The following is a 27,284-nucleotide window of genomic DNA, read 5'->3' on the forward strand; positions in this document are numbered from 1 at the left end:
CTGTGTTCTTGTTGGGCGTATAAGGGCCACTGAGAGCATAAGTCTTACATAGTGGTGGTGATGGCGGCAGCAGAGGTGGTAGAGACAGCGGTGTTGTCAGTTGTCCTATATAACTCTAACAACGTTGGAGGAGTTAGGTTCATGCTGTCCTTTTTCTATCGATTAATCGCTTAATTTACTTGCTACACTTTATAGCTGGCTGGACCTATAGCCTTAACTGCTGTAGTATCGTACATATCGTAGAATCACTGAAGAACACACATTCTCCCCTCTCTCTCTCTCTCCTCCACTTTGGTACTCTGCTATGAGTTCTTTCTTTAATTCTATTGTGTTTCTCACCTTCTTTACCAAAGGACTGGCACTAGTACAGTATTTTATGATGTTTTCATGTGTTTTATGATTGTTCATGGTTCAATAGGTTAAGGAAGCAGTTTTGTTAGGCTAAGTAAATGCTGGGAAGATATACTAAGCAACACAGACCCCAACTTATACCTAGAACAGATTAACTTGGTGGCACTCGATGTATGCACAAGGCTTATTCCTCTAAGAAAAAGGAGGAGTAGATGTAAAATAGAAAGAGACAGGCGCTCCCTTTACAGGCGATGGAAAAGAATAACAGAGCGGCTAAAAGAGGTCGGTATATTTCAAATGCGTAGGGAGACACTGGTCAGAGAAATAGCAAGCATCGAACTTAAGCTAAAGGAATCTTATAGGAGTCAGGAATCGCGGGAAGAACTAAAAGCCATAAATGAAATCGAAAGAAACCCAAAGTATTTCTTCTCCTATGCCAAATCAAAGTCGAGAACAACGTCCAGTATTGGGCCCCTACTTAAACAGGATGGGTCCTACACAGATGACAGCAAGGAAATGAGTGAGCTACTCAAGTCCCAATATGACTCAGTTTTTAGCAAGCCGCTAACCAGACTGAGAGTTGAAGATCAAAATGAATTTTTTATGAGAGAGCCACAGAATTTGGTTAACACAAGCCTATCCGATGTTATCCTGATGCCAAATAACTTCGAACAGGCGATAAATGACATACCCATGCACTCTGCCCCAGGGCCAGACTCATGGAACTCCGTGTTCATCAAGAACTGCAAGAAGCCCCTATCACAGTCCTTTTCCATCCTATGGAGAGAGAGCATGGACACAGGGGTCGTCCCACAGTTACTAAAAACAACAGACATAGCCCCACTCCACAAAGGGGGCAGTAAAGCAACAGCAAAGAACTACAGACCAATAGCACTAACATCCCATATCATAAAAATCTTTGAAGGGGTCCTAAGAAGCAAAATCACCACCCACCTAGAAACCCATCAGTTACACAACCCAGGGCAACATGGGTTTAGAACAGGTCGCTCCTGTCTGTCTCAACTATTGGATCACTACGACAAGGTCCTAGATGCACTAGAAGACAAAAAGAATGCAGATGTAATGTATACAGACTTTGAAAAAAACCTTAGACAAGTGTGACCATGGCGTAATAGTGCACAAAATGCGTGCTAAAGGAATAACAGGAAAAGTTGGTCGATGGATCTATAATTTCCTAACTAACAGAACACAGAGAGTAGTCGTCAACAGAGTAAAGTCTGAGGCAGCTACGGTGAAAAGCTCTGTTCCACAAGGCACAGTACTCGCTCCCATCTTGTTCCTCATCCTCATATCCGACATAGACAAGGATGTCAGCCACAGCACCGTGTCTTCCTTTGCAGATGACACCCGAATCTGCATGACAGTGTCTTTCATTGCAGACACTGCAAGGCTCCAGGCGGACATCAACCAAATCTTTCAGTGGGCTGCAGAAAACAATATGAAGTTCAACGATGAGAAATTTCAATTACTCAGATATGGTAAACACGAGGAAATTAAATCTTCATCAGAGTACAAAACAAATTCTGGCCACAAAATAGAGCGAAACACCAACATCAAAGACCTGGGAGTGATCATGTCGGAGGATCTCACCTTCAAGGACCATAACATTGTATCAATCGCATCTGCTAGAAAAATGACAGGATGGATAATGAGAACCTTCAAAACTAGGGAGGCCAAGCCCATGATGACACTCTTCAGGTCACTTGTTCTGTCTAGGCTGGAATATTGCTGCACACTAACAGCACCTTTCAAGGCAGGTGAAATTGCTGACCTAGAAAATGTACAGAGAACCTTCACGGCGCGCATAACGGAGATAAAACACCTCAATTACTGGGAGCGCTTGAGGTTCCTAAACCTGTATTCCCTGGAACGCAGGCGGGAGAGATACATGATTATATACACCTGGAAGATCCTAGAGGGACTAGTACCGAACTTGCAAACGAAAATCACTCACTACGAAAGCAAAAGACTTGGCAGACGATGCAACATCCCCCCAATGAAAAGCAGGGGTGTCACTAGCACGTTAAGAGACCATACAATAAGTGTCAGGGGCCCGAGACTGTTCAACTGCCTCCCAGCATACATAAGGGGGATTACCAACAGACCCCTGGCAGTCTTCAAGCTGGCACTGGGCAAGCACCTAAAGTCGGTTCCTGACCAGCCGGGCTGTGGCTCGTACGTTGGTTTGCGTGCAGCCAGCAGTAACAGCCTGGTTGATCAGGCTCTGATCCACCAGGAGGCCTGGTCACAGACCGGGCCGTGGGGGCGTTGACCCCCAGAACTCTCTCCAGGTAAACTCCAGGTATTATTATATTTCCCTACAATATAGTTATGCACCAACATTTGTGATTTTTTTTGGAGGGAGGCCTGTACACTACTGTATGAACATTTAAAAATATGCCAGAAATGTTATAAATGGTGCAAAGGTGACATTAAAATAATATCAAAGATGGTTGACACTAACTCACTACCATTATAGTATACTCCTCACTTAGCAACGAATTCGTTTACTGACGTGGTCTTAGGAATGGAACTTCGTTGTTAAGTGAGGAGAGGCTGTATTTACTTTAGTGAGTAATGGAGCAAGTAGCCCTGTTCTGAGCATAAGGCATGTGATTAATCCTGGTGAGGTAAAGGAGGTGAGCATTGGTATAAATGATGTATGGCTTTCTTGAGCTTGGCTTTATAGAGCTCCAACCTCAGGAACATTATTACTGTGCATAGAAATTTCATTGTAATGTAATCATGATTATAAGACTTTTTTAGTATTGCTTTATTGCATTATGTTTTTAAGACAAAATGAAAAAATGGATTAAATATGTGAAAAAATGTTTTAGATATGTTACCATGATATTTTCTCAACAGGCAGTGAAATGTCGAGTGAGGTGTCGAGTGGGTGCAGCGTGAGATCGCGCCCCACAAGCCAGACCAGCACTGACACACTCACTTGTGATGACCTCCCAATGGCTGGCGATGCTCCTGACATGCCTCCGCCATCTACCATACCTTCCTCTGCTGGTCCTCCATCTACAGGTCCTTATCACCATCCACATCTTCAGCATCACCACCACCACCACCACCACCATCACCATCATCTTCATCACAATCATCTCTCACATCCTACGAGGCGAGCACGAACACCACGTCACCCACATCCATCTCTACGAACCCCGGACCCACCTAGAGAGTCTCCTGCCTTAGAGTCCCCTGTTGAACCCTTCTCGGATTCTGCATTTGTGAGTGACTGTGATGCATGTGATCCTGTTGAGCACCATTCATCTGAAGAAGAGCTGGAAACACTCACAGGCTCTTGGTCTCGGGAAACAGGGCCCCCAGAGAAGCGGAAATGGTCACAAGTGGCTAGGCTGTCTCTTACTGACTCAGGTAATTTCACAAATGTGACTTTGTCTTTTCACCCAATTCTTTGAAATTTCAGATTAAATAACCTTTTTAATGCAAAACTCGGCAATCTTATATTATTGTATTTGTACAAATTATTTGTACACTATCTTTTTTTAACCTCTTAACTACATAAGTTACAAATCAGTGATATATCAGTAAAATTTCAATACTGTGCAAGTTGCTCTTACACTGTAGCTGCCCAAAATCTTTTTGAGTGCCTAGTGGTGTATTCCAGGTTCTTAAAGATGCAGAAGCAAGATTTCAACTAAGTTTCTGCTACATGGTGCCCGGAGTTGAAACTGTCTTCGAACTATGAACATACATTTTTCACAGACAGTATTTTCAGGAGTTTTGCTTTAACCCTTTCACTGTCCAGACCCTCGAAATTAAACCTGCTCTCAATATCCAAAAATTGAAAATAGAATAAATTTCTTATAAAATGGTAAAGAATCTTTTTCTGAAGGTAATGGCACCAAACGTACAAAATTTGATTGAAAATTTACAGAATTACGCAGGTGCAAAGTTAGTGGTTTTGGCACAGTTTACGCACTTATGATTTTGCCAACTTTAAGTCTTATTTTAAGCCAATTACATTGTTCCAGTTGACCAAATTCTTAAGTATTTTGCAAGTATGCCTTCTGTTGATTGAGCACAAGAAACCACCCATACAGCTGTTACAACTACCCTATAAAGTGATCAGAATTCAGTAATTTGGCTAATTTTGCTCAAAATTAAAAAATACCCATTTAAAAATAGTCCATAATACACAGTGTGGACATGCCTAGCACAAAAACATTTTTTCTGTCTGTTAAGTCACATTCCCAGGCTCTTCTATATTACCTTCCATTTTCAATTCTTATTCACACAAAAATAGATTGACTCTATTTCTCGATTGATAATAAAAATTTTTTTATTTTTTTATTAACACATCGGCCGATTCCCATCAAGGCAGGGTTGCCAGAAAAAGAAAAACATTCATCATCATTCGCTCCATCACTGTCTTGCCAGAGGGGTGCTTTACACTACAGTTTATAAAACTGCAACATTAACACCCCTCCTTCAGAGTGCAGACACTGTACTTCCCATCTCCAGGACACAAGTCTGGCCTGCCGGTTTACGTGAATCCCTTCATAAATGTTACTTTGCTCACACTCCAACAGCACGTCAAGTATTAAAAACCATTTTTCTTCATTCACTCCTATCAAATACACTCACACGTGCTCGCTGGAAGTCCAAGCCCCTCGCACACAAAACCTTCTTTACCCCCCCTCCCCTCCCCCTAACCTTTCCTAGGCTGACCCCTACCCTGCCTTCCCTCCACTACAGATTTATACACTCTCGAAGTCATTCTGTTTCGTTCCACTCTCTCTGCATGTCTGAACCACCTCAAGAACCCTTCCTCAGCCCTCTGGACAATAGTTTTGGCAATCCCGCACCTCCTCCTAACTTCCAAACTACGAATTCTTTGCATTATATTCACACCACACCTTGTCCTCAGACATGACATCTCCACTGCCTCCTGCCTTCTCCTCGCTGCAACATTCATTACCCATGCTTCACAGCCATACAAGAGCGTTGGTAAAACTATACTCTCATACATTCTCCTCTATGAGATAATAAAATATAACCAGGAAAAATTTGTTGTGGTTTATGGCATCTCAATAATTGAATCAGACCTATTAAAAACCCATGAAACAGACTGAGGATTGTAGGAGACCTTATCTGTCCTCTGGAATATTGGCAAAAATTAAATATTTCCACAATTTGAAACTCCATTTATAGCTGCTTCCAGCCCAGAAACCAATGGAAATCATCTCAATTTTAGTAATATGCCACTGAAACCATAAAACCCATCCAAGAAACACCTGAAATTTGCTATTTAAAACTATACACATGGTCAAAATTTTGCTTTTCCCTTCATGTACCACATGGAGCAGGATTTGTTTTATTTGGTGCACACTTGCTGCACAAATGCATTCTTTCATATATAGGCTAAAATTTACTATTCATAGCTTATCTGAGTGAGCTGAGCTTATGATGTAGAACTACAGAAAGGATTTTGGTGTCTGTGATGTAGTTGTGTGACGGACAGTGAAAGGGTTAAATAATGTATGATATGGATACTTTAACATATAGATTAGTGATGCAGAACATGTAACAAAGTATGTATAGATTAGTAAAATAATTGTTAATTCATTCATCATAGAGGAGAAAAATAATTATTGTCATGTTGAATAAAGTTTAATTTTTTAGGTTTTTAAAATACAGCAGGGCTCCTCTTTATGGTGTTTTGCCTTGCGGCATTCTGCTAATACAGCGATTTCAAATTATGACCAAAAGTTGCTATACGGTGAGCGATCTTTCTAATACGGCGCACCCCACTTGGTTTGTTTATATTCTCCATGAGCACAGCTCTCTATTATGTCTGGAAATTTTCCAAAATTTCAAGTGATTTAAAGTTATTGCGTATTTTATATGTACAGTGGACCCCCGGTTAACGATATTTTTTCACTCCATAAGTATGTTCAGGTGCCAGTACTGACCGAATTTATTCCCATAAGGAATATTGTGAAGTAGATTAGTCCATTTCAGACCCCCAAACATACACGTACAAATGCACTTACATAAATACACTTACATAATTGGTCGCATTCGGAGGTAATCGTTATGCGGGGATCCACTGTATTCTGATAATTATACTTGTGTGTACCTGTACCTAAATATACTTACACAGTGCTGGCATGGAGGTACACATTAAAATCACTAAGAGTCTCTACTCTTGAAGACACCATATTAATAATCTCTTGGGTACATTAAATGTTGTATATTATGTTAATACAGTGGACCCCCGGTTAACGAACTTTTTTCATTCCAGTAGTATGTTCAGGTGCCAGTACTGACCGAATTTATTCCCATAAGGAATATTGTGAAGTAGATTAGTCCATTTCAGACCCCCAAACATACACATATAAACGCACTTACATAAATACACTTACATAATTGGTCGCATTTGGAGGTGATCGTTAAGCGGGGGTCCACTGTATAGACATTTCCATTAATCCATCTATGATATTTTTATCAAAATTAAGTAATAAACATGCTATATAACATATAAACATAATACATGCACCCACAGTATAAAAATTGACAAATATGAGATTTGTTTACCAAGCGTTTGGTGGGAGAATCGGAAGAATTATGTTTCCTCTAGTTAAACACCAGTTACTTAACTGTAGAAGAATATTCCTTTCTTATGCCTTCACTCTATCTCTAGCTATTCATGACCCTTGTGGGTTTAGTGCTTCTTTTTTATTATGATAATAATATCATCATTCTCTCTGAAAGTGATGTGTTGCATGAGACTGGGAGTGTTTCTGTTTATTTATTCTGTGCTAACTTGTCAGAGCCTCGTTCCTTTTAAAAATGATGTTGTAATAAAGTTGGTAGAATTACCGACAATATGTAAAGTAAAAGGACACAAGTGCGACTAATGTGACATTTATTGTGGCAACGTTTCGCTCTCCAGGAGCTTTACCAAGCTCCTTTATCAAGCTCCTGGAGAGCAAAACGTTGCCACAATAAATGTCACATTAGTTGCACTTGTGTCCTTTTACTTTACAAAAATGATGTTACATGAGAATGGAACTGTTGGTCTTTATTTATTCTACTGTACCACTGTGGAGACAACTTGTACACAATGTAAGGCGTTTGTATGAACGTGTATGAGCCATAACCAGGTGCTTCGTCCGTTTGTTTACATAGTACTCTTCGTTTGTGGGGTGGCCAGGAGGGCTACCCTACATCCCACACCTGACTTTCTACAAAGAAATACTTTTCACCTCTCACCCTACAGTAAAACTACAAATATTTTAAGGTAAGTAATGAGTATACTGTGTATGCATTTTATCACTCTAGGGTACTTTAAGCGTCGTAGTATGTTATGTATGGGTGGGGTGGCCAGGAGGGCTAACATACCTACCCACACCTGACTTCTTACAATAAATACTACTCACCTTTTGCCCTACATTAAGGCTACAGATATTTTGAGGTAAATAATGAGTGTACTGTGTGTCTATCTTACTTTTAATTGTTTTTAATGCCTAGTTTTATTGCTAAATTAATATATGTTAATGTAAACTTGTTATCTGGCATTTATATGCATTTATAAGTGGAAAAAATGGGATTCTGCTTTCTGGCGATGTCTGCTTGTGCGGCAGTAGCCTGGAACCTAACCTGAAGTACTTGTTAATTATAGGTAACATTGTAGATGTTACCTACTTGTTAATTTTAGGTAACATTGTAGATAAAAATGAACCCAATGCATTATAAAATATTTGAGTAAAGTATTTTATGTTAGTCATCTAAATATAAATTCTTCTTTCTTTCAATGCACTGGCTGCATTCCACTGAAGCGGGGTGGCCCAAAAGGAATAACGAAAGTATCTCCTTTTAAATTTAGTAGTATATGCAGGAGAAGGGGTTACTAGCCCTTTGCTCTTGGCATTTTAGTCACCTCTTATGACATGCATGGCTTATGGAGGAAGAATTCTATTCCACTTCCCCTTGGAGATAGGAAATAAGAACAAGAACTAGTAAGAAAAAGAGAAGAAAACCCAGAAGGGTCTGTTCGATAGGAGTGAATGGAGACGAATTGTACTTGGGACCTGACGATCTGTTGGAATGTGAGCAGGGTAATATTTAGTGAAGGGATTCAGGGAAACCGGTTATTTTCATCTAGTCGGACTTGAGTCCTGGAAATGGGAAGTACAATGCCTGCACTTTAAAGGAGGGGTTTAGGATATTGGCAGTTTGGAGGGATATGTTGTGTATCTTTATATGTGTATGCGTGTTAGATAGGAGTGAATGGAGACGAATGGTACTTGTTGAAAAAAAAAAAATATAATTTCATGCACTGGCCAGGGAGGTATACCATCTTTTAGGAGTGAAGAAGAGCAGAATGTAAGTGTGGTGGAGGTACGTGAGGCATTACATAGAATGAAAGGGGGTAAAGCAGCTGGAACTGATGGGATCATGACAGAAATGTTAAAAGCAGGGGGGGATATAGTGTTGGAGTAGTTGGTACTTTTGTTTAATAAATGTATGAAAGAGGGGAAGGTACCTAGGAATTGGCGGAGAGCATGTATAGTCCCTTTATATAAAGGGAAAGGGGACAAAAGAGACTGTAAAAATTATAGAGGAATAAGCTTACTGAGTATGCCAGGAAAAGTGTATGGTAGGGTTATAATTGAAAGAATTAGAGGTAAGACAGAATGTAGGATTGCGGATGAGCAAGGAGGTTTCAGAGTGGGTAGGGGATGTGTAGATCAGGTGTTTACATTGAAGCATATATGTGAACAGTATTTAGATAAAGGTAGGGAAGTTTTTATTGCATTTATGGATTTAGAAAAGGCATATGATAGAGTGGATAGAGGAGCAATGTGGCAGATGTTGCAAGTATATGGAATAGGTGGTAAGTTATTAAATGCTGTAAAGAGTTTTTATGAGGAAAGTGAGGCTCAGGTTAGGGTGTGTAGAAGAGAGGGAGACTACTTCCCGGTAAAAGTAGGTCTTAGACAGGGATGTGTAATGTCACCATGGTTGTTTAATATATTTATAGATGGGGTTGTAAAGGAAGTAAATGCTAGGGTGTTTGGGAGAGGGGTGGGATTAAATTATGGGGAATCAAATTCAAAATGGGAATTGACACAGTTACTTTTTGCTGATGATACTGTGCTTATGGGAGATTCTAAAGAAAAATTGCAAACGTTAGTGGATGAGTTTGGGAATGTGTGTAAAGGTAGAAAGTTGAAAGTGAACATAGAAAAGAGTAAGGTGATGAGGGTGTCAAATGATTTAGATAAAGAAAAATTGGATATCAAATTGGGGAGGAGGAGTATGGAAGAAGTGAATGTTTTCAGATACTTTGGGAGTTGACGTGTCGGCGGATGGATTTATGAAGGATGAGGTTAATCATAGAATTGATGAGGGAAAAAAGGTGAGTGGTGTGTTGAGGTATATGTGGAGTCAAAAAACGTTATCTATGGAGGCAAAGAAGGGAATGTATGAAAGTATAGTAGTACCAACACTCTTATATGGGTGTGAAGCTTGGGTGGTAAATGCAGCAGCGAGGAGACGGTTGGAGGCAGTGGAGATGTCCTGTTTAAGGGCAATGTGTGGTGTAAATATTATGCAGAAAATTCGGAGTGTGGAAATTAGGAGGTGTGGAGTTAATAAAAGTATTAGTCAGAGGGCAGAAGAGGGGTTGTTGAGGTGGTTTGGTCATTTAGAGAGAATGGATCAAAGTAGAATGACATGGAAAGCATATAAATCTATAGGGGAAGGAAGGCGGGGTAGGGGTCGTCCTCGAAAGGGTTGGAGAGTGGGGGTAAAGGAGGTTTTGTGGGCAAGGGGCTTGGACTTCCAGCAAGCGTGCGTGAGCGTGTTAGATAGGAGTGAATGGAGACGAATGGTACTTGGGACCTGACGATCTGATGGAGTGTGAGCAGGGTAATATTTAGTGAAGGGATTCAGGGAAACAGGTTATTTTCATATAGTCGGACTTGAGTCCTGGAAATGGGAAGTACAATGCCTGCACTTTAAAGGAGGGGTTTGGGATATTGGCAGTTTGGAGGGATATGTTGTGTATCTTTATATGTGTATGCTTCTAGACTGTTGTGTTCTGAGCACCTCTGCAAAAACAGTGATAATGTGCGAGTGTGGTGAAAGTGTTGAATGATGATGAAAGTATTTTCTTTTTGGGGATTTTCTTTCTTTTTTGGGTCACCCTGCCTCGGTGGGAGACGGCCGACTTGTTGAAAAAAAAAAAAAATATTATATATATAATATACATATATTATATATATAATAAATATATATATATATATATAATATATATATATATATATATATGTATATATATATATATATATATATATATATATTATTTATTTATTTATTTATTTATTTATTTATTTATTTATTTATTTATTTTCATATAGTCGGACTTGAGTCCTGGAAATGGGAAGTACAATGCCTGCACTTTAAAGGAGGGGTTTGGGATATTGGCAGTTTGGAGGGATATGTTGTGTATCTTTATACATATATGCTTCTAAACTGTTGTATTCTGAGCACCTCTGCAAAAACAGTGATTATGTGTTAGTGAGGTGAAAGTGTTGAATGATGATGAAAGTATTTTTTTGGGGGGGATTTTCTTTCTTTTTTGGGTCACCCTGCCTCGGTGGGAGACGGCCGACTTGTTAAAAAAATATATACAGTGGACCCCCGCATAACGATTACCTCCGAATGCGACCAATTATGTAAGTGTATTTATGTAAGTGCGTTTGTACTTGTATGTTTGGGGGTCTGAAATGGACTAATCTACTTCACAATATTCCTTATGGGAACAAATTCGGTCAGTACTGGTACCTGAACATAACTTGACTTAAGAAATCGTAATGACACGATTGCAAATAAACCATACCTGAACATACTTCTGGAGTGAAAAAATATCGTTAACCGGGGGTCCACTGTATATATAAATATATATATATATATCTCATAGGTAGTAGGTTGGTAGACAGTAACCACCCAGGTAGGTACTACCATCCTGCCAAGTGAATGTAAAACAAAAGCCTGTAATTGTTTTACATGATGGTAGGATTGCTGGTATTTTTTTTGTCTGTCTCATAACTATGCAAGATTACAGGTATGTCTTGCTACTTCTACTTAAACTTAGGTCACACTACAGATACATGATCACGTTTATTTATACACACTCATCTGAGTTTTCTTTGATTTTATCTTAATAGTTCTTGGTCTTATTACTTTTCCTTTTATATCCATGGGGAAGTGGAATAAGAATCTTTCCTCCGTAAGCCATGTGTGTTGTAAAAGTCAACTAAAATGCCAGGAACAATGGGCTAGTAACCCCTCTTCCTGTAAAAATTACTAAAATGAATAATAAGAAGAAAATTGTCAAAGTGGGAAGTCTGAATGTGCTTGGATGTTGTGCAAATGATAAGAAAGAGATGATTGTGGATGTTATGAATGAGAAGAAACTGGATATCCTGGCTTTAAGTGAAACAAAGCTGAAGGGGGTGGGTGAGTTTCAGTGGAGAGGAATTTATGGGATTGGGTCAGGGGTTTCTAATAGAGTTAGAGCTAAAGAAGGAGTAGCAATAATGTTGAAGGATAAGCTCTGGCAGGAAAAGAGGGACTATAAATGTATTAATTCAAGGATTATGTGGAGTAAAATAAAGGTTGGATGTGAGAAGTGGGTTATTGTAAGGATTTATGCACCTGGGGAATAGAAGTATAGAGGAGAGAGAGAGAGAGATTTTGGGAAATGTTGAGTAATTGCATGGGGAGTTTTGAACCAAGTGTGAGAGTACTTGTGGTTGGGGATTTTAATGCTAAAGTGGGAAAAAATGTTGTGGAGGGAATAGTAGGTAAATTTGGGGTGCCAGGGGTAAATGAAAATGGGGAGCCTTTAATTGAGCTATGTGTAGAAAGAGGTTTGGTAATAAGCAATACATATTTTATGAAAAAGAGGATAAATAAATATACAAGGTATGATGTAGCGCGTAATGAAAGTAGTTTGTTAGATTATGTATTGGTGGATAAAAGGTTGATGGGTAGGCTCCAGGATGTACACGTTTATAGAGGGTCAACTGATATATCGGATCATTATCTAGTTGTAGCTACAGTTAGAGTAAGAGGTAGATGGGATAAGAGGAAAATGGCAACAACAAGTAAGAGCGAGGTGAAAGTGTATAAACTAAGGGAGGAGGAAGTTCGGGTGAAATATAAGCAACTATTGGCAGAAAGGTGGACTGGTGCAGGTATGAGTAGTGGGGGGGTTGAATAGGGTTGGAATAGTTTTAAAAATGCAGTATTAGAATGTGGGGCAGAAGTTTGTGGTTATAGGAAGGTGGGTGCAGGAGGAAAGAGGAGTGATTGGTGGAATGATGAAGTATAGGGTGTGATAAAAGAGAAAAAGGTAGCTTATGAGAGGTATTTACAAAGCAGAAGTGTTATAAGAAGAGTAGAGTATATGGAGAGTACAAGAAAGGTGAAGAGAGCAGTGAGAGAGTGCAAAAGGAGAGCGGATGACAGAGTGGGAGAGGTACTGTCAAGGAATTTTAATGAAAATAAGAAAAAATTTTGGAGTGAGTTAAACAAGTTAAGAAAGCCTAGGGAACAAATCAAATCAAATCAAAGTTTATTCTCTACAAGGATTACAATGCGGGGGTTTACAGATTTTGGTTATTGTGTGGTTTACATATAATAAAATACGAATTACAGAGGGGGCCACTAGAACACCTAGCAAAGCTAGGCATTTCGGGCAAACTTAGATTAATTCTTAACCCTAAATTATTACAAATTGTGGAGTAAGTTGACTATATACTAAGTGACTAAACACTAGTTTGTGAGTTTAGCAGTGTGAATGCTTTTGTTTTGGCACAATACATAGTTCCTATATTGGAGTATCACAGGCAAACTTGTGACTAGTTAGGAATCATTATTTTAAGATTAAGATATGTAGTTCTGTGCTTATAGTCAAATGGGTGAGTGAGTGAGTGTAAGTGTGAACCACTAGGTGGTTTTTATGTAGTTAGTTGACGGGGTGTATCAGGGAGATAAGATGTTTTCTAACAGTAGTTTTGAAGGTGATGAATGTGTCTGCAGTTCTAGAGTTTTCAGGTAGTGTGTTCCAGATTTTAGGGTCTTTGACATACATTGAATTTTTGTATAGATTAAGTCGGACACGGGGAATGTCGTAGAGATGTTTGTGTCTGGTGTTATGCTTGTGGGTCCTGTCACAACTATCAAGAAAGCATTTTAGGTCAAGGTTAATATTGGAATTTAAGGTCCTGTATATGTAGATTGCACAGTAGTAAGTGTGGATGTTCTGAACAGGGAGTAAGTCTAGATCTATGAAGAGTGGGGGGGGGGGGTGTTGCCAGGGATGGGTTTTAGTGATTATTCTTACTGCGGCTTTTTGTTGAGTTATTATTGGCTTTAGGTGTATTGCTGCAGTTGAGCCCCAGGCACAAATAGCATAGGTGAGGTATGGATAAATGAGTGAATGGTATAGTGTGAGAAGGGCAGTTTGCGGCACGTAGTATCGTATCTTGGAGAGGATCCCCACCGTTTTGGATACTTTTTTTGTTATGTGTTGGATATGGGTGCTGAAATTTAGGTTGTTGTCGAGGTATAGGCCAAGGAGTTTGCCCTCATTATGTCTGGCAATTAGAGTGTTGTCGATCTTAATATTAAGTTGCGCAGCACCTGCTCTGCTACCAAACATAATATAGTAGGTTTTGCCAGTGTTAAGTGTAAGTTTATATGCTGTCATCGAAGTCGATATTTTGAGCAGCTCCTCGTTAACAATGGTGTTGAGGGTGGCAAGATTAGGGTGGGAGATGACATAAGTCGTGTCGTCAGCAAAGAGAATGGGTTTCAGGTGTTGGGATATGTTTGGAAGATCATTGATGTAAATGAGAAAGAGCAGGGGTCCAAGGACACTTCCCTGCGGAACTCCAGTATCAAGTGGCTGTATTGATGAGGCTGTGTCTTTAATGGTGACATACTGATACCTATTAGAAAGGTAGGATTTAAAATACGCAAGTGCATGGCTTCTTATACCATAGTGGTCAAGTTTGTGGAGTAGGATGCCGTGGTCTACTGTGTCAAACGCTTTTCTTAGATCATCAAAATTTCCTAGCGGATATTCCTTATTTTCCAATGCTGTGTAAAGCAGGTCTAGCATTTTTATAATTGCATCATTAGTGCTTTTATTTGTCCTTAATCCAAATTGGCATGGGTTGAGTATGTTTTGTGCCGTTATAAATGAATATAGTCTCCTGTGCACGAGTTTCTCGAAGATTTTGGATAGCAATGGTAAGTTTGATATTGGCCTATAGTTGTTTACGTCTGTAGGGTCACCATCTTTATGTATTGGTGTAACCCTTGCTGTCTTGAGTAGTGTTGGGAAAGTGCTAGTTTCTAGTGACTTGTTAAAAAGTAATGTAATAGCATGTGAAAGGACATGGGCCGCTCGCTTGTGCAATAATGGTGGGACGGTACACAGATTCCCCGAGTTATTTTTAAGTGACTTTATGATTGCAGTGACTTCCATGGGCTCAGTTGGTACAAGATATAAGGAATTTGGGAAGTTCCCATCTAGGTAGTCCCCGGCATGGGCATTGGTACGTGGGATTTTACTGGCGAGGTTAGATCCTATGTTTGAGAAGAAGTCGTTTATCTTGTTAACTGTATCAGTGGGATGCAGTGGTGTTTCATGAGGTTTAGTTAGAACAATATTCTTGTTTTTTTTTTTCAGTTTGTGGGTCCCCAGAATCTGGGAAAGTGTTTTCCAAGTCTTTTTTTATATCTCCTCATGTGTCAGTGAATCTGCTGGAGTAGTACAGTTGTTTGGCTTTCTTTATTAATTTGGTGAGAACTGTTGAATATTGTTTAAGAATATCTTTGTGTATTAAGCCCTGTCTATATTGCTTTTCATACTGGTGTGTGTTTCTTATCAATGGATTTCAGAATGCTGCTGGTTAGTCATGGGCAACCAAGCCGTTTATTTGTGATCTGATTCGTTTTTATAGGACAATGTTTGTTGTATAGTCTAAGTATTTTGTTAAGAAAAATGTCTGTCCAATCGTCAATACCATTGGCATTGGAGAATTCTGTAGGCCAGTCAACAGTCTCTAGGTCTGCTGTGAAATTCCTTATTGAGGCCTCGTCATGGAGTTTAAATGAAACTTTGTTGTATTCCAGTGGTGGCTTACTAATGTTTGTTAAGAGGAAGGTAGGGTAGTGGTCAGTAGTGCTGTCTGCGATTATCCCTGATTTAAGGGGGGCTAGTATATTGGTCCATATGTGGTCTATTATGGTTGCACTTGTCTCAGTGAGCTTGGTTGGTTTAGTTATTGTTGGTATGAGAAGTGTGTTGTTCATATTGTTGATGAAATCAGTTAGTCTGATCATGTGGTAGGCCAAGGTTGATATTGAAGTCTCCAGCTAAGAGAAGGTGGTGCTTGTTCATTTGTCTGTTTGTTATTAGTGACTTTAGATTCTCACTGAAGTTTGGGATGTTTGTGTGGCGTATCCGGTATATGGCACCGATTGTTATAGGCGTCTTGAGGTTTTTTACAGTAAAATTATCAAAAATGTATTCCCCATATTCATCACTAAAGCAATTAGTGCTAATACAAGATAGTTGGTTAGAGTAATAGATTGCAGTACCACCCCCAACTTGGTATGGTCTGCAGTTGTGGATTGCTGTGTATCCTGGTAGTGGGTAGATATCAATTTTGTCCTTCTTAAGCCAGGTCTCAGTAAGAATAATGCAGGAGAAGGGTGTCTTTAGTGACTCAAGGAGTGCCAGGAGGTCATCATAGTGTTTGCTTAAGGACCTGATGTTGTAGTTAAGAACTGATAGACTTTGAGCAGTGTTCAGGATAGTGCTGGCTTGTGATGCTGTGTAATGAAGGCAGTTACTTTCCAATAAGTTTTGATTGTGTGTTAGATTATTGAGGTTTAGATCAGGGTCAACATGATCATTCATCTTTTAGGTTTAAATAGTGGTTGTTTATATCCTGTATTATGTTGTGAGTTCTAATACTGATTTCTGTAGTGGTGGGAGGTTTGGACAAGTATACCGCTAAAGCACTTTGGTCATATAGAGTATAGTCACTAATAAATATAATGAAATTGATATTGTCTATGTGTTGTGCTAGAATGAGCTAAAGTACAACTAGGTATAAACTAATACTATAAAAAAACAAAAACAAATTACAAGTGGCACCAGACTCACTCTTGTAATTGCACTAAGGTCTAATATAATGACTTTAGCGTTGTCTATGTATTGAGCTAGAATGAGCCAAAGTACAACTAGGTATAGTTAGTTTAGGTGTTGTCTATGTATTGAGCTAGAATGAGCTTAAGTACAACTAGGTATAGTTAGTTTAGGTGTTATCTAAGTATTGAGCTAGAATGAGCTAATGTACAACTAGGTATAAACTTATAATATAAAAATACAAATTAAAATGGTACTTGCAATTGCACTAGGGTCTGATATAGGTTGTTAACAAGATCAAGAGTATAACTAGATTTAAATTGACAAAATAAAATTCACGAATTAAAGTACCAAAAGAATAATAAGTAAAAAATAACAATGGCAATGACTTGGTTATAATATAATAGTAAGATGGTAGACAGGTACACAGGTACAAAGGATAATATAAAGGTTGGAGTTGAATATACAAACTTGAAAATTTGGCAACAAAATGTTATGAAAAGTATAAAATAATGATTAATGTACAAAAGTAAAATTGACTGGTAGTAAATATGGTGTTTAATAAAATTTTAGTAAGTAATAATGATTACAAAAAAGTGAAAAAGTAATGTTTATTTCAAGTATTAAATTTTAAGAACAGTATTTGGATTCAATATTGCATTGGTAGTTATACTAGAGGTTATTTTGGCAGTACAAGGTAATTAAGAGTACTCTAAGATAGTAAATGTGGTATTAAAACAGGTTATGGTAATTAGACAAGTAATGGTAATTAAATGATGTCAAAAATGTTAAGAGTAAATTGTACTGATAGTAAAAATGGTAATTAATTATTAATTTTAATAAGTTAGTGCAGTTTAAAAACTGTAGTGTACAGCACCCTTCTGGCAAGACAGTGATGGAGTGAATGATGGTGAAAGTTTTTCTTTTTTCGGGCCACCCTGCCTTGGTGGGAATCGGCCAGTGTGTTAATAAAAAAAAAAATATGAGGTAGTAATATGGACAGAGAAAGTATCAATTCAGCTAATATTTAAGCAACCAATAGTAAATAAGAAAACTACATAAGGTGACTTACGCTTACTAGTAAAATCGCAAAATGAGATAGTCGATTATTTAATTACTAAGAGATTGTACTAGTATAAGGAAGGTAGTGGAACACTAGCTAAAAATTAGACCAGTAGCCCTACCTTCCCACATCATAAAAATCTTGGAATGATGAGATGTCAGATTACAAACTTCATGGAACAGCACCATCTTCATAACCCAGACCGGCACAGTTTTAGAACTGGATGTCTGTCACAGCTGTTGAGCCATTATGAGAGAATTGTAGAGGCAATGGAAGAAAACCAAAACTCAGTTGTGATGTACACAGATTTTGCAAAGGTATTTGACAAATGCGATTATGGGGTGTTTGCACACAAAATGATTGCTATAGGCATTATGGGGAAGGAATAATTGGAAAAGTAGGGAGATGGATCTTTCACTGCACATATAAGTACAGTAGAACACCTTAGTTATTGGGAATAGTTGAAGTCCCTTGGAATGCAGGCGAGGGAGATACATCACAGTACACACTTGGAAAATCCTAGAGGGACTAATTCCATATCTGCACACGGAAATCACGCCCTATGAAAGCAAAAGACTCAGCAGGCGGTGCAACATCCCCCAGTGAAAAGCAGGGGTGCCATGAGTATATTAATAGGCAACACAATAAGTGTCAAGGGCCCAATACTGTTCAACTGCCTCCCAGCATACATAAGGGGGATTGCCAGTAGGCCCCTAGCTATCTTCAAGAGGGAGCTGGACAGGCACTTAAAATCAGTAGTTGACCAGCTGGGCTGTGGTTCATATATCGGTTTGCATGTGGCCAGCAGTAACAGCCTGGTTGATCAGGCCCTGATTCACTGTGAGGCCCAGTCATGGACTGGGTTGTGGGGGCATTGACCCCTGGAACACCCTCCAGGTAAGGTAGTCAGGTGGATTTTCAGTTTTCTAACACAGAATACAAAGAGTAGTAGTAAACAGAGCAAAATCTAGCACTGAGATAAAAATCTTAGTTCTCAAGGCACTGTTCTGGCACCTCTACTGTTTCTTATCCTTATAGCAGACAAATAAAAACACCCATCACAATTTTGTATCATCATTTGCAGATGACAGTAAAATAAACACGAGTCATTTTGGTAGGATTTTTCAGTGGACATTGGAGATCAACACGATGTTTAATGGTGATAAGTCCCAGCTGCTTAGGTATGGAAAGAATGAAGAAGTTATGAGGAACATTGTATACAAAATGCAAAGAGGAGTATCAGGCAGAATGAAAGGAACATGCATAAGACTTAGGGATAATTATGTCAGCTGATCTTTCTTTCAGAGAGCACAATAAGGCTTAGGTTGTGACAGCCAGGAGGATGATGGGGTAGATAATGGGACCTTTCAAAACAAGGGAAATAATGCCATTGGTGACAATTTTCATATTGCATATGCTCTTTCATTTGGAATATTGCTTATTATTGATGGCCCCTTTCAAGGCAGGGGAAATATCAAGGCTGGAACAGAATAGAAATAATAAAGCATTTAAATTACTGGGAGTGCCTTAAAATCTTGAACATGTACTTACTGGAGTGGAGGAGAAAGAGATACAGTGGACCCTTGGGTAATGCCTTTAATCCGTTCCAGAGAGCTAGCCTTTAGCCGAATTAATTTTCCCCATAAGAAATAATGGAAATCCAATTAATCCATTTCAGACAGCCAAAAGTATTAACAAAAAATATTTTGTTTTAAGATTAAATATAAATACACATACAGAAAACAATGACAAATATAAAGCACTAATAAAATGGATAAATGAACATTTAATATCACACTTACCTTTATTGACTTGTTGGTGTATGGTAGACACGTAGGTGGCAAGAGGAAGGCAAGTTTATTATGCTTCAATATGATGGTAATATCATCTCTACAGCTTATTTACCTATCACAATTCATCTAATATCACATTATAAACAATAATAACACCTTGACTGTCGCAACCCCAAATCCTGAGGTGTCTCCTGGTGTCGCAAAATTTCCCCAAAAAAAAAAATTCTTATGAAATAATAGAGAATCTTTTCTCGATTGTAATGACACCGAAAGATTGAAATTTGATGGAAAACTGACAGAATTACTCTGTCGCGAAATTAGCGACCTCGGCGATATTTACGAATTGGCAATTTCGCCCACTTTGAGCCCTATTTTCGGCTAATTCCATTGTTTCAGTTGACCAACCTCATAGCTATTTCTTAGAACTCCATTTTTCTCTCTCGATTGAGTACAAAAAACTGCCCATTTACCGATTTCAACTACACAATAATGTGGTCAGAAATTTGCAATTTGGCCAATTTCACAAAAATTAAAAAAATATAACAATTTCAAAATAGGGTCCAGAATGAACAATGCAGACATTCCTGGCTCTAAAATAACATTTTCTTTGTTCATCAGTCACGTCTCCAGGCCCCTCTGATATTACTCTTGCTTTCTATTTTGAATTTTTATTCAAACAAAAAATAGAAGATTTACTGTTATGCAGACTACTGCAGTATTGTAATAATTGTATAAATAACATCAACCCATTCATGACTGCATATTAGAATGGCTACTTGGACATTTATTGGAAAATGACATCGTTTGTTTACTTTTGAACATCAGCAAAAATCAAACATTTCTGCTACTTTGAGCTCCATTTCAAGGATCTTTTCATAGTAAAACCAATCAAAATCACCTCTATTTCTATAATATGTTTTCCATTCTATCAAATGAGACCAAGAAAACGAGAATACAGTGGACCCCCGCATAACGATATTAATCCGTTCCCGAGAGCTCATTGTTATGCGAAATTATCGTTATGCGAATGAATTTTCCCCATAAGAAATAATGGAAATCAAATTAATCCGTGCAAGACACCCAAAAGTATGAAAAAAAAAAATTTACCACATGAAATATACATTTTCCTACACACAAAGAGAAGGATACATGCACAATAGTAGAGTAGTACATGCACAATACATATTGTGCATGTACTACTCTACTAAATGAAGAATAAATGACACTTACCTTTATTGAAGATGCAGCAATGACTGATGAGACACTGTGTCCTGGGAGTGCCTTTTCCTCCTGAGTACTGTAGGTCCTGTTTGGCATTTTCTTCCAGAACAGGCCTTATCACACTGTGTATGCCACTACGATTCTTAAATCTCTCAAACCAACCTTTGCTGGCTTTAAATTCACCAATATGAGCACTAGTTCCAGGTATTTTTCCCTGTTCACCTGGGTGTTAGTCGACTGGTGTGGGTTGCATCCTGGGAGACAAGATTAAGGACCCCAATGGAAATAAGTTAGACAGTCTTCGATGACACTGACTTTTTTGGGTTATCCTGGGTGGCTATCCCTCTGGGCTTAATTGTTTCTTGGTATTCTCAATAAGCCACACCAACAACGGTGCTACAGCAGCAGCAGCAGCAGCTGACAGTGCTACAGCAGCAGCAGCAGCTGACAGTGTTACAGCAGCAGCTGACAGTGCTACAGCAGCAGCAGATGGTGCTACAGCAGCAGCAGATGGTACTACAGCAGCAGCAGCAGCTGACGGTGGTACAGCAGCAGCAGCTGATGGTGCTACAGCAGCAGCAGCAGCAGCAGCTGACAGTGCTACAGCAGCAGCAGCAGCTGACAGTGCTTCAGCAGCAGCTGACAGTGCTACAGCAGCAGCTGACAGTGCTACAGCAGCAGCTGACAGTGCTACAGCAGCAGCAGACAGTGCTACAGCAGCAGCAGATGGTACTACAGCAGCAGCAGCAGCTGACGGTGGTACAGCAGCAGCAGGAGCTGACGGTGCTACAGTAGCAGCAGCAGCAGCTGACAGTGCTACAGCAGCAGCAGCAGCAGCTGACAGTGCAGCAGCAGCAGCAGCAGCAGCAGCTGACAGTGCTACAGCAGCAGCTGACAGTGCTACAGCAGCAGCAGATGGTGCTACAGCAGCAGCAGACGGTACTACAGCAGCAGCAGCAGCTGACGGTGGTACAGCAGCAGCAGCAGCTGATGGTGATACAGCAGCAGCAGCAGCTGACAGTGCTACAGCAGCAGCAGCATCGGCAGTTGACCATGGTACCACAGTATTTCGATAATATTTCTCATCCTTTTTACCACAGGGTTGGCACTAGAAGCTTTCTTGGGGCCCATGGTCACTTATTTTGCAGATAAAATCACCAAAAACACTGTAATAATACGAAATGTTCCGATTGTATGCTTGGATGTTACCGCGGAGGCTGGCTGGTAAACAATGCCACTGGCGGAACATGTGAGGCTGGCTCAGGCCGCACATTAGACGCGTCTCGGACGAATAGCGTTGAGCGGGGGTTTTGTAGCGGTATGCAAGGCAAAATCTTAGCGATAAAATGTATCGGTATGCGGATTTAACGTTATGTGATGCCAACGGTATGCGGGGGTCCACTGTACAACCATAAATACTATACGAAAATAGACCACAAAGTTGGCATTTTAATTAAAAAAACGGTTGGAGTTTTTTTTTTCTTATTATGCACTGCGTGCTGCAGGATTTTTTTTATATGGTGCACACTGACCACACAGACCCATTCTCTCACATGTGGGCCTACCAGCTTTCTCCTGCTTGATTTGAAGCCGCTAGAATTTATGAGTATACAGTGGACCCCCGGTTAACGATTTTAATCCGTGCAAGAGGGCTCATCGTTATGCGAAATAATCGTTATGCGAATGAATTTTCCCCATAAGAAATAATGGAAATAAAATTAATCCGTGCAAGACGCCCAAAAGTATGAAAAAAAATTTTTTTTACCACATGAAATGTTAATTTTAATACACACAAACTGAAAAAGGCATGCACAATTAAATGACACTTACTTTTATTGAAGATCTGGTGATGATTGATGGGATGGGAGGAGGGGAGAGCATTATCTTCTTACTGTTTAGAAGGGGAATCCCCTTCCATTAGGACTTGAGGTAGCAAGTCCTTTTCTGGGGTTACTTCCCTTCTTCTTTTAATGCCACTAGGACCAGCTTGAGAGTCACTGGACCTCTGTCGCACAACAAATCTGTCCATAGAGCTCTGTACCTCCCGTTCCTTCAAGACTTTCCTAAAATGGGCCATAACATTGTCATTGAAATAGTCACCAGCACGGCTTGCAACAGCTGTGTCAGGGTGATTTTCATCTATAAAGGTTTGCAGTTCAACCCACTGTGCACACATTTCCTTAATCTTTGAAGTAGGCACAATGGATTCCACAACTGGCATAGGCTTCTCAGGGTTAGCCCCAAACCCTTCAAAATCTTTCTTAATTTCCATACTAATTCTCACCCTTTTTACCACAGGGTTGGCACTAGAAGCTTTCTTGGGGCCCATGGTCACTTATTTTCCAGAAACAGCACCGAAAACACTGTAATAATACGAAATATTCCGAGTGTATGCTTGGATGTTACCGCGGAGGCTGGCTGGTAAACAATGGGACGGCCGGCACATGTGAGGGCACATTGGACGCGTCTCGGACGAAAATCGGTACGCGGGTTTTTAATCGGTATGCGCGGCAAAAATTTTGCGATAAAAGTAATCGGTATGCGGAAAAATCGCTATGTGATGCCATCGTTATGCGGGGGTCCACTGTATATACGTCAAAAACGGTGGCTCGTAAGATGTATATATACGACCGAAACAATCAAAGGGTTAACCCTTTGAGGGTCGACAGGCGCTCTCAGAAACTTGTTCTCAGGGTCGGCCAAATTTAAAAAAAAAAAAAAAAAATTTCTTATGAAAAAATAGTTTTTTTTCTAAACATTATGGGCTAAACAAAAAAATTTTACTGTCAATACTTACCGAGATATGGAGGCGTGAAGTTTGCCAAAATTGAACAACATCTGGTAACATCGCCGACTGCAGTCACCCGGTATTTTTCTGTTTACTTTTTTATGTACTATTTTCAATTATTTTTCAATTTTTCTTTTTCTGAGTAACTTTTATGGCCTCTGAGGCCAACATGATCAGTATTTTGTAAGTTATTTCTTTTTCAATACTACACAATAAGGGTGTAAACACTGTTGTCATTATTTTGCTTATAGAAAATATTTACACAAACAAACGATATGAAATGTTGTTTATTACTATTTTTCTATATTTTATATACACATATACAGTCACAGGGAATGTTTCTAGAAGTTCTGCAGCCTGTGGAACTCTTTGAAACATGGTGTCATGCACAGTGGTGTTTTACACTCCTCACACATAAAACGAGTGTCTCTGCGTTGTTGTGGGCATTTTTTTGTGTGTGCACAGACGTAACACCTCTTCTGAGTCTTTTTCTTGAAAGCAGTAGCAGGCAGTTTTACCAGGAAGTGATCACCATGCTTCAGACGAGCAGGTAGTTGTTGATAATTTGGTGGGCGGTCAATTGCAGGTGTTGTTCCTTGGTACTTGAATACTATTTGCCTGATGACAGACAAACAGAATTCGCCGTACTGTGGTTTGTTTCTGGTCCTCATCTTATACATATTATAAGCATTGAGCATGGAAATGTCCAGAAGATGGAAAAAGAGTTTAATGTACCACTTATAACTCTTGCGAACACAATCAGCAAACCCAATCTGCATGTCACATTTGTCCACTGAACGCATGTTGAAGGTGTAATCAATCACAGCTGCAGGTTTTAGAATGGGTTCATTGCTCTCTCTATGCTGCCTGCCACTGTCTGCCATTTCATTAGGGTGAACTGATGACAACAGTGTGACATCTCGTTTGTCATGCCACCGAAATGCCATGATGTCATTGGCAGCAAACGCCTGCACCTCACCTCTACGAGTGCCAGCGTCAAACCTGGGCATATGTTTCCGATTTGCACGCACTGTGCCACACACATCTGTCATGTTCACTTGCAAAAAATCACTGAGTGAGGGGCTTGTGTACCAGTTATCTGTATATAATATATGCCCCTTACCAAGGTATGGTTCTATCATTGTTCTAACCACATCATAAGAACATAAGAACGAAGGAACACTGCAGAAGGCCTACTGGCCCATGCGAGACAGGTCCAAGTCTCCTACCGGCTTAAGCCAATGCACCCAACCTAGTCAGGTCAGGTCACATTGACTTAAGGGAGGAACACGGCAACCGACCTGGTAGCTCAAGCTATCAGGTCCAACTCACACCCACCCACATCCACTCATGTATTTATCCAACCTATTTTTAAAGCTACACAACGTTCTGGCCTCTATAACTGTACTCGGGAGTTTGTTCCACTCATCCACAACTCTATTACCAAACCAGTACTTTCCTATATCCTTCCTGAATCTGAATTTTTCCAACTTAAAACCATTGCTGCGAGTCCTGTCTAGGCTAGATATTTTCAGCACACTATTTACATCCCCTTTATTTATTCCTGTCTTCCATTTATACACCTCAATCATATCCCCCCTAATTCTACGTCTTTCTAGAGAGTGCAGATTCAGGGCCCTTAGTCTATCCTCATAGGGAAGGTTTCTGATACATGGGATCAACTTTGTCATCCTCCTTTGTACATTTTCCAGAGAATTTATATCCATTCTGTAATACGGTGACCAAAACTGTGCAGCATAATCTAAATGAGGCCTAACCAAGGATGTATAGAGTTGAAGAACAACCTGAGGACTCCTATTATTTATGCTTCTTGATATGAAGCCAAGGATTCTATTAGCTTTATTGCGAACACTTATGCACTGTTGTCTTGGTTTCAGATTACTGCTAACCAGAACTCCTAAATCTTTTTCGCAATCCGTAATATTAAGATCTGCATTATTTAGTTTATATGTGGCATGGTTATTGTCCTGTCCAACATTTAGAACTTTGCATCACCTGAGATGCCCAATAACTTCCTGGTATTTTGCAATGTATAACTTCCAGTGTACACAATAATATCCAATACCAGACCACTGTAACAATCACAAAGCACAAACAACTTTATACCAAAGCGTTTCCTCTTGCTTGGTATGTACTGCTTGAAAGAAAGTCTTCCTTTGAACAGAATCAAAGACTCGTCAATTACAAGCTTCCTGAATGGATAAAAATGTGTACTGAAGTTCTCTTTCAGATACACAAACACATTCCTAATCTTATATAACCTGTCGTTTCTGTCAGATCTGGTTTTGTCTGAGAAGTGAAGCATACATAACATTAGCACAAATCGATTCACTGGCATTATATCACTGAAACCTGGGGTTGCAATCAGGCAGTCTGTTGACCAGTATGATTTCACTTTGTGCTTATACACATGTGGCATAAGCATTATTGTGGCAAAGAAAAGATACATCTCAGCCACAGTTGCCTCCTTCTACTGGTGTAGACGTGATTTTGGTGAAAGTAATGTGTTTGCCATGGTGTACTCGTAGTATGTGTTGCTTTCCATGACAATACTTTCCATCAGTGGTTCGTCAAAGAATAACTCGAAACATTCCAGTTCAGTGGCATTGTTCCCAAGTGTACAAGATGGCCGTATTCCACTTTGGCTGTCATCAAACTGGTGGGCATTTGGAACAAAATTGACAGCTTCCTGCCAATCCCAGGTGCAGTCTGCTGGTGGGTACTGGACAATGACAGGTGGTTGTGGTTGTGGAGGTTGTGGTTGTGGAGGCTGGTGTGGTGGGTGGGTGGGGGATGGTGGCCTTTGTTGTAGATCAGCTGAGGCAGCGGCGTGGGTGGCAGCATGGCCCACTGCTGGTGCCTCACCGCCAGCACCACTACCACCACGCACATTTTCCATCCCAATTGCAACAGTATCATCGTCATTTTCACTGTCTGTTCCTGTTGTACAGCCACGGGATGTACTCCGAGATGCACTCCTTCCCCTTGGAATAGCATATGGCACACTACCAGCGCGCATATATCGTCGTATATACTGACGCTTCACTGGGGAATATTGCACTTCACTATCACTACTGGAACTAGTTTGAAGAGCTTGTAGTTCATATTCACTATCACTATCATCACACATGCTCTCATCTGAGTCTGGGATTTGGGAAAATAGAAGTTTCCTCTTGGATTCTGGTACAACTGAACGTGAACAACACGGCCCAGCACCAGAGGTGGAAGGCTGAGGGTCGTCTGGGTTTACCTCACTATTACCGATATTATGGTCATTAGTTTCGGTCAAAACCTCACCAAAACCTTGAAACTCATCTTCGCTGGCACTTCCATCTGTATTAGAACTGTCAATGGGGAACAAAAGTGTCCCAATTTGCCGAGGAGTGAGGAGCTTCTTACCGCGAGGCATGGTGGACATTGTTTACCAAGATGGCGTTCCCACAATGCACCACTTGGTCCCAGATTTTTTTTCTACCGTGCACACCGACCACACAGACCCATTCTCTCACATCTAGGCCTACCAGCCTTTTCCCGCGAGATTTGATGGCGCTAGAATTTATGCGTACTAGTACGTCAAAAACCCCTGCGCGTAAGCCGTACTAGTACGTCCGAAACCCTCAAAGGGTAAATAACATGGAAACATGATGTATACTCTAGAATGAATAAAATGTCATAATGTATGAGAGGAGTAAATCGTGTAAGTGTTGTTGTTGGATTTATAAGGGCCACTGAGAGAAGCTGTACATAGTGGTGGTGGAGGCACCAGCAGAACCCACCACCACTATCACATTTAAACAATGTATGCAATTTATA

The 27,284-nt window shown here is 39.9% G+C and overlaps 1 protein-coding gene across 4 annotated transcripts in view; it reads left to right on the forward strand.

Moving 5' to 3' along the window:
- LOC128698405 (lateral signaling target protein 2 homolog) overlaps window positions 1-27,284 on the forward strand; it is a 140,933-nt gene that overhangs the window by 26,036 nt on the left and 87,613 nt on the right. For all 4 annotated transcript variants that reach the window (XM_070088508.1, XM_070088510.1, XM_070088507.1 and 1 more), the window contains exon 2: window positions 3,238-3,756. In XM_070088508.1, coding sequence (XP_069944609.1) covers window positions 3,246-3,756 — 511 coding nt within the window. In that variant the 5' untranslated portion in view covers window positions 3,238-3,245. The remainder of the gene's footprint in view (window positions 1-3,237; window positions 3,757-27,284) is intronic.

The sequence above is a fragment of the Cherax quadricarinatus genome, chromosome 25, assembly GCF_038502225.1.
Source record: "Cherax quadricarinatus isolate ZL_2023a chromosome 25, ASM3850222v1, whole genome shotgun sequence".
Lineage (NCBI taxonomy): Eukaryota > Metazoa > Arthropoda > Malacostraca > Decapoda > Parastacidae > Cherax > Cherax quadricarinatus.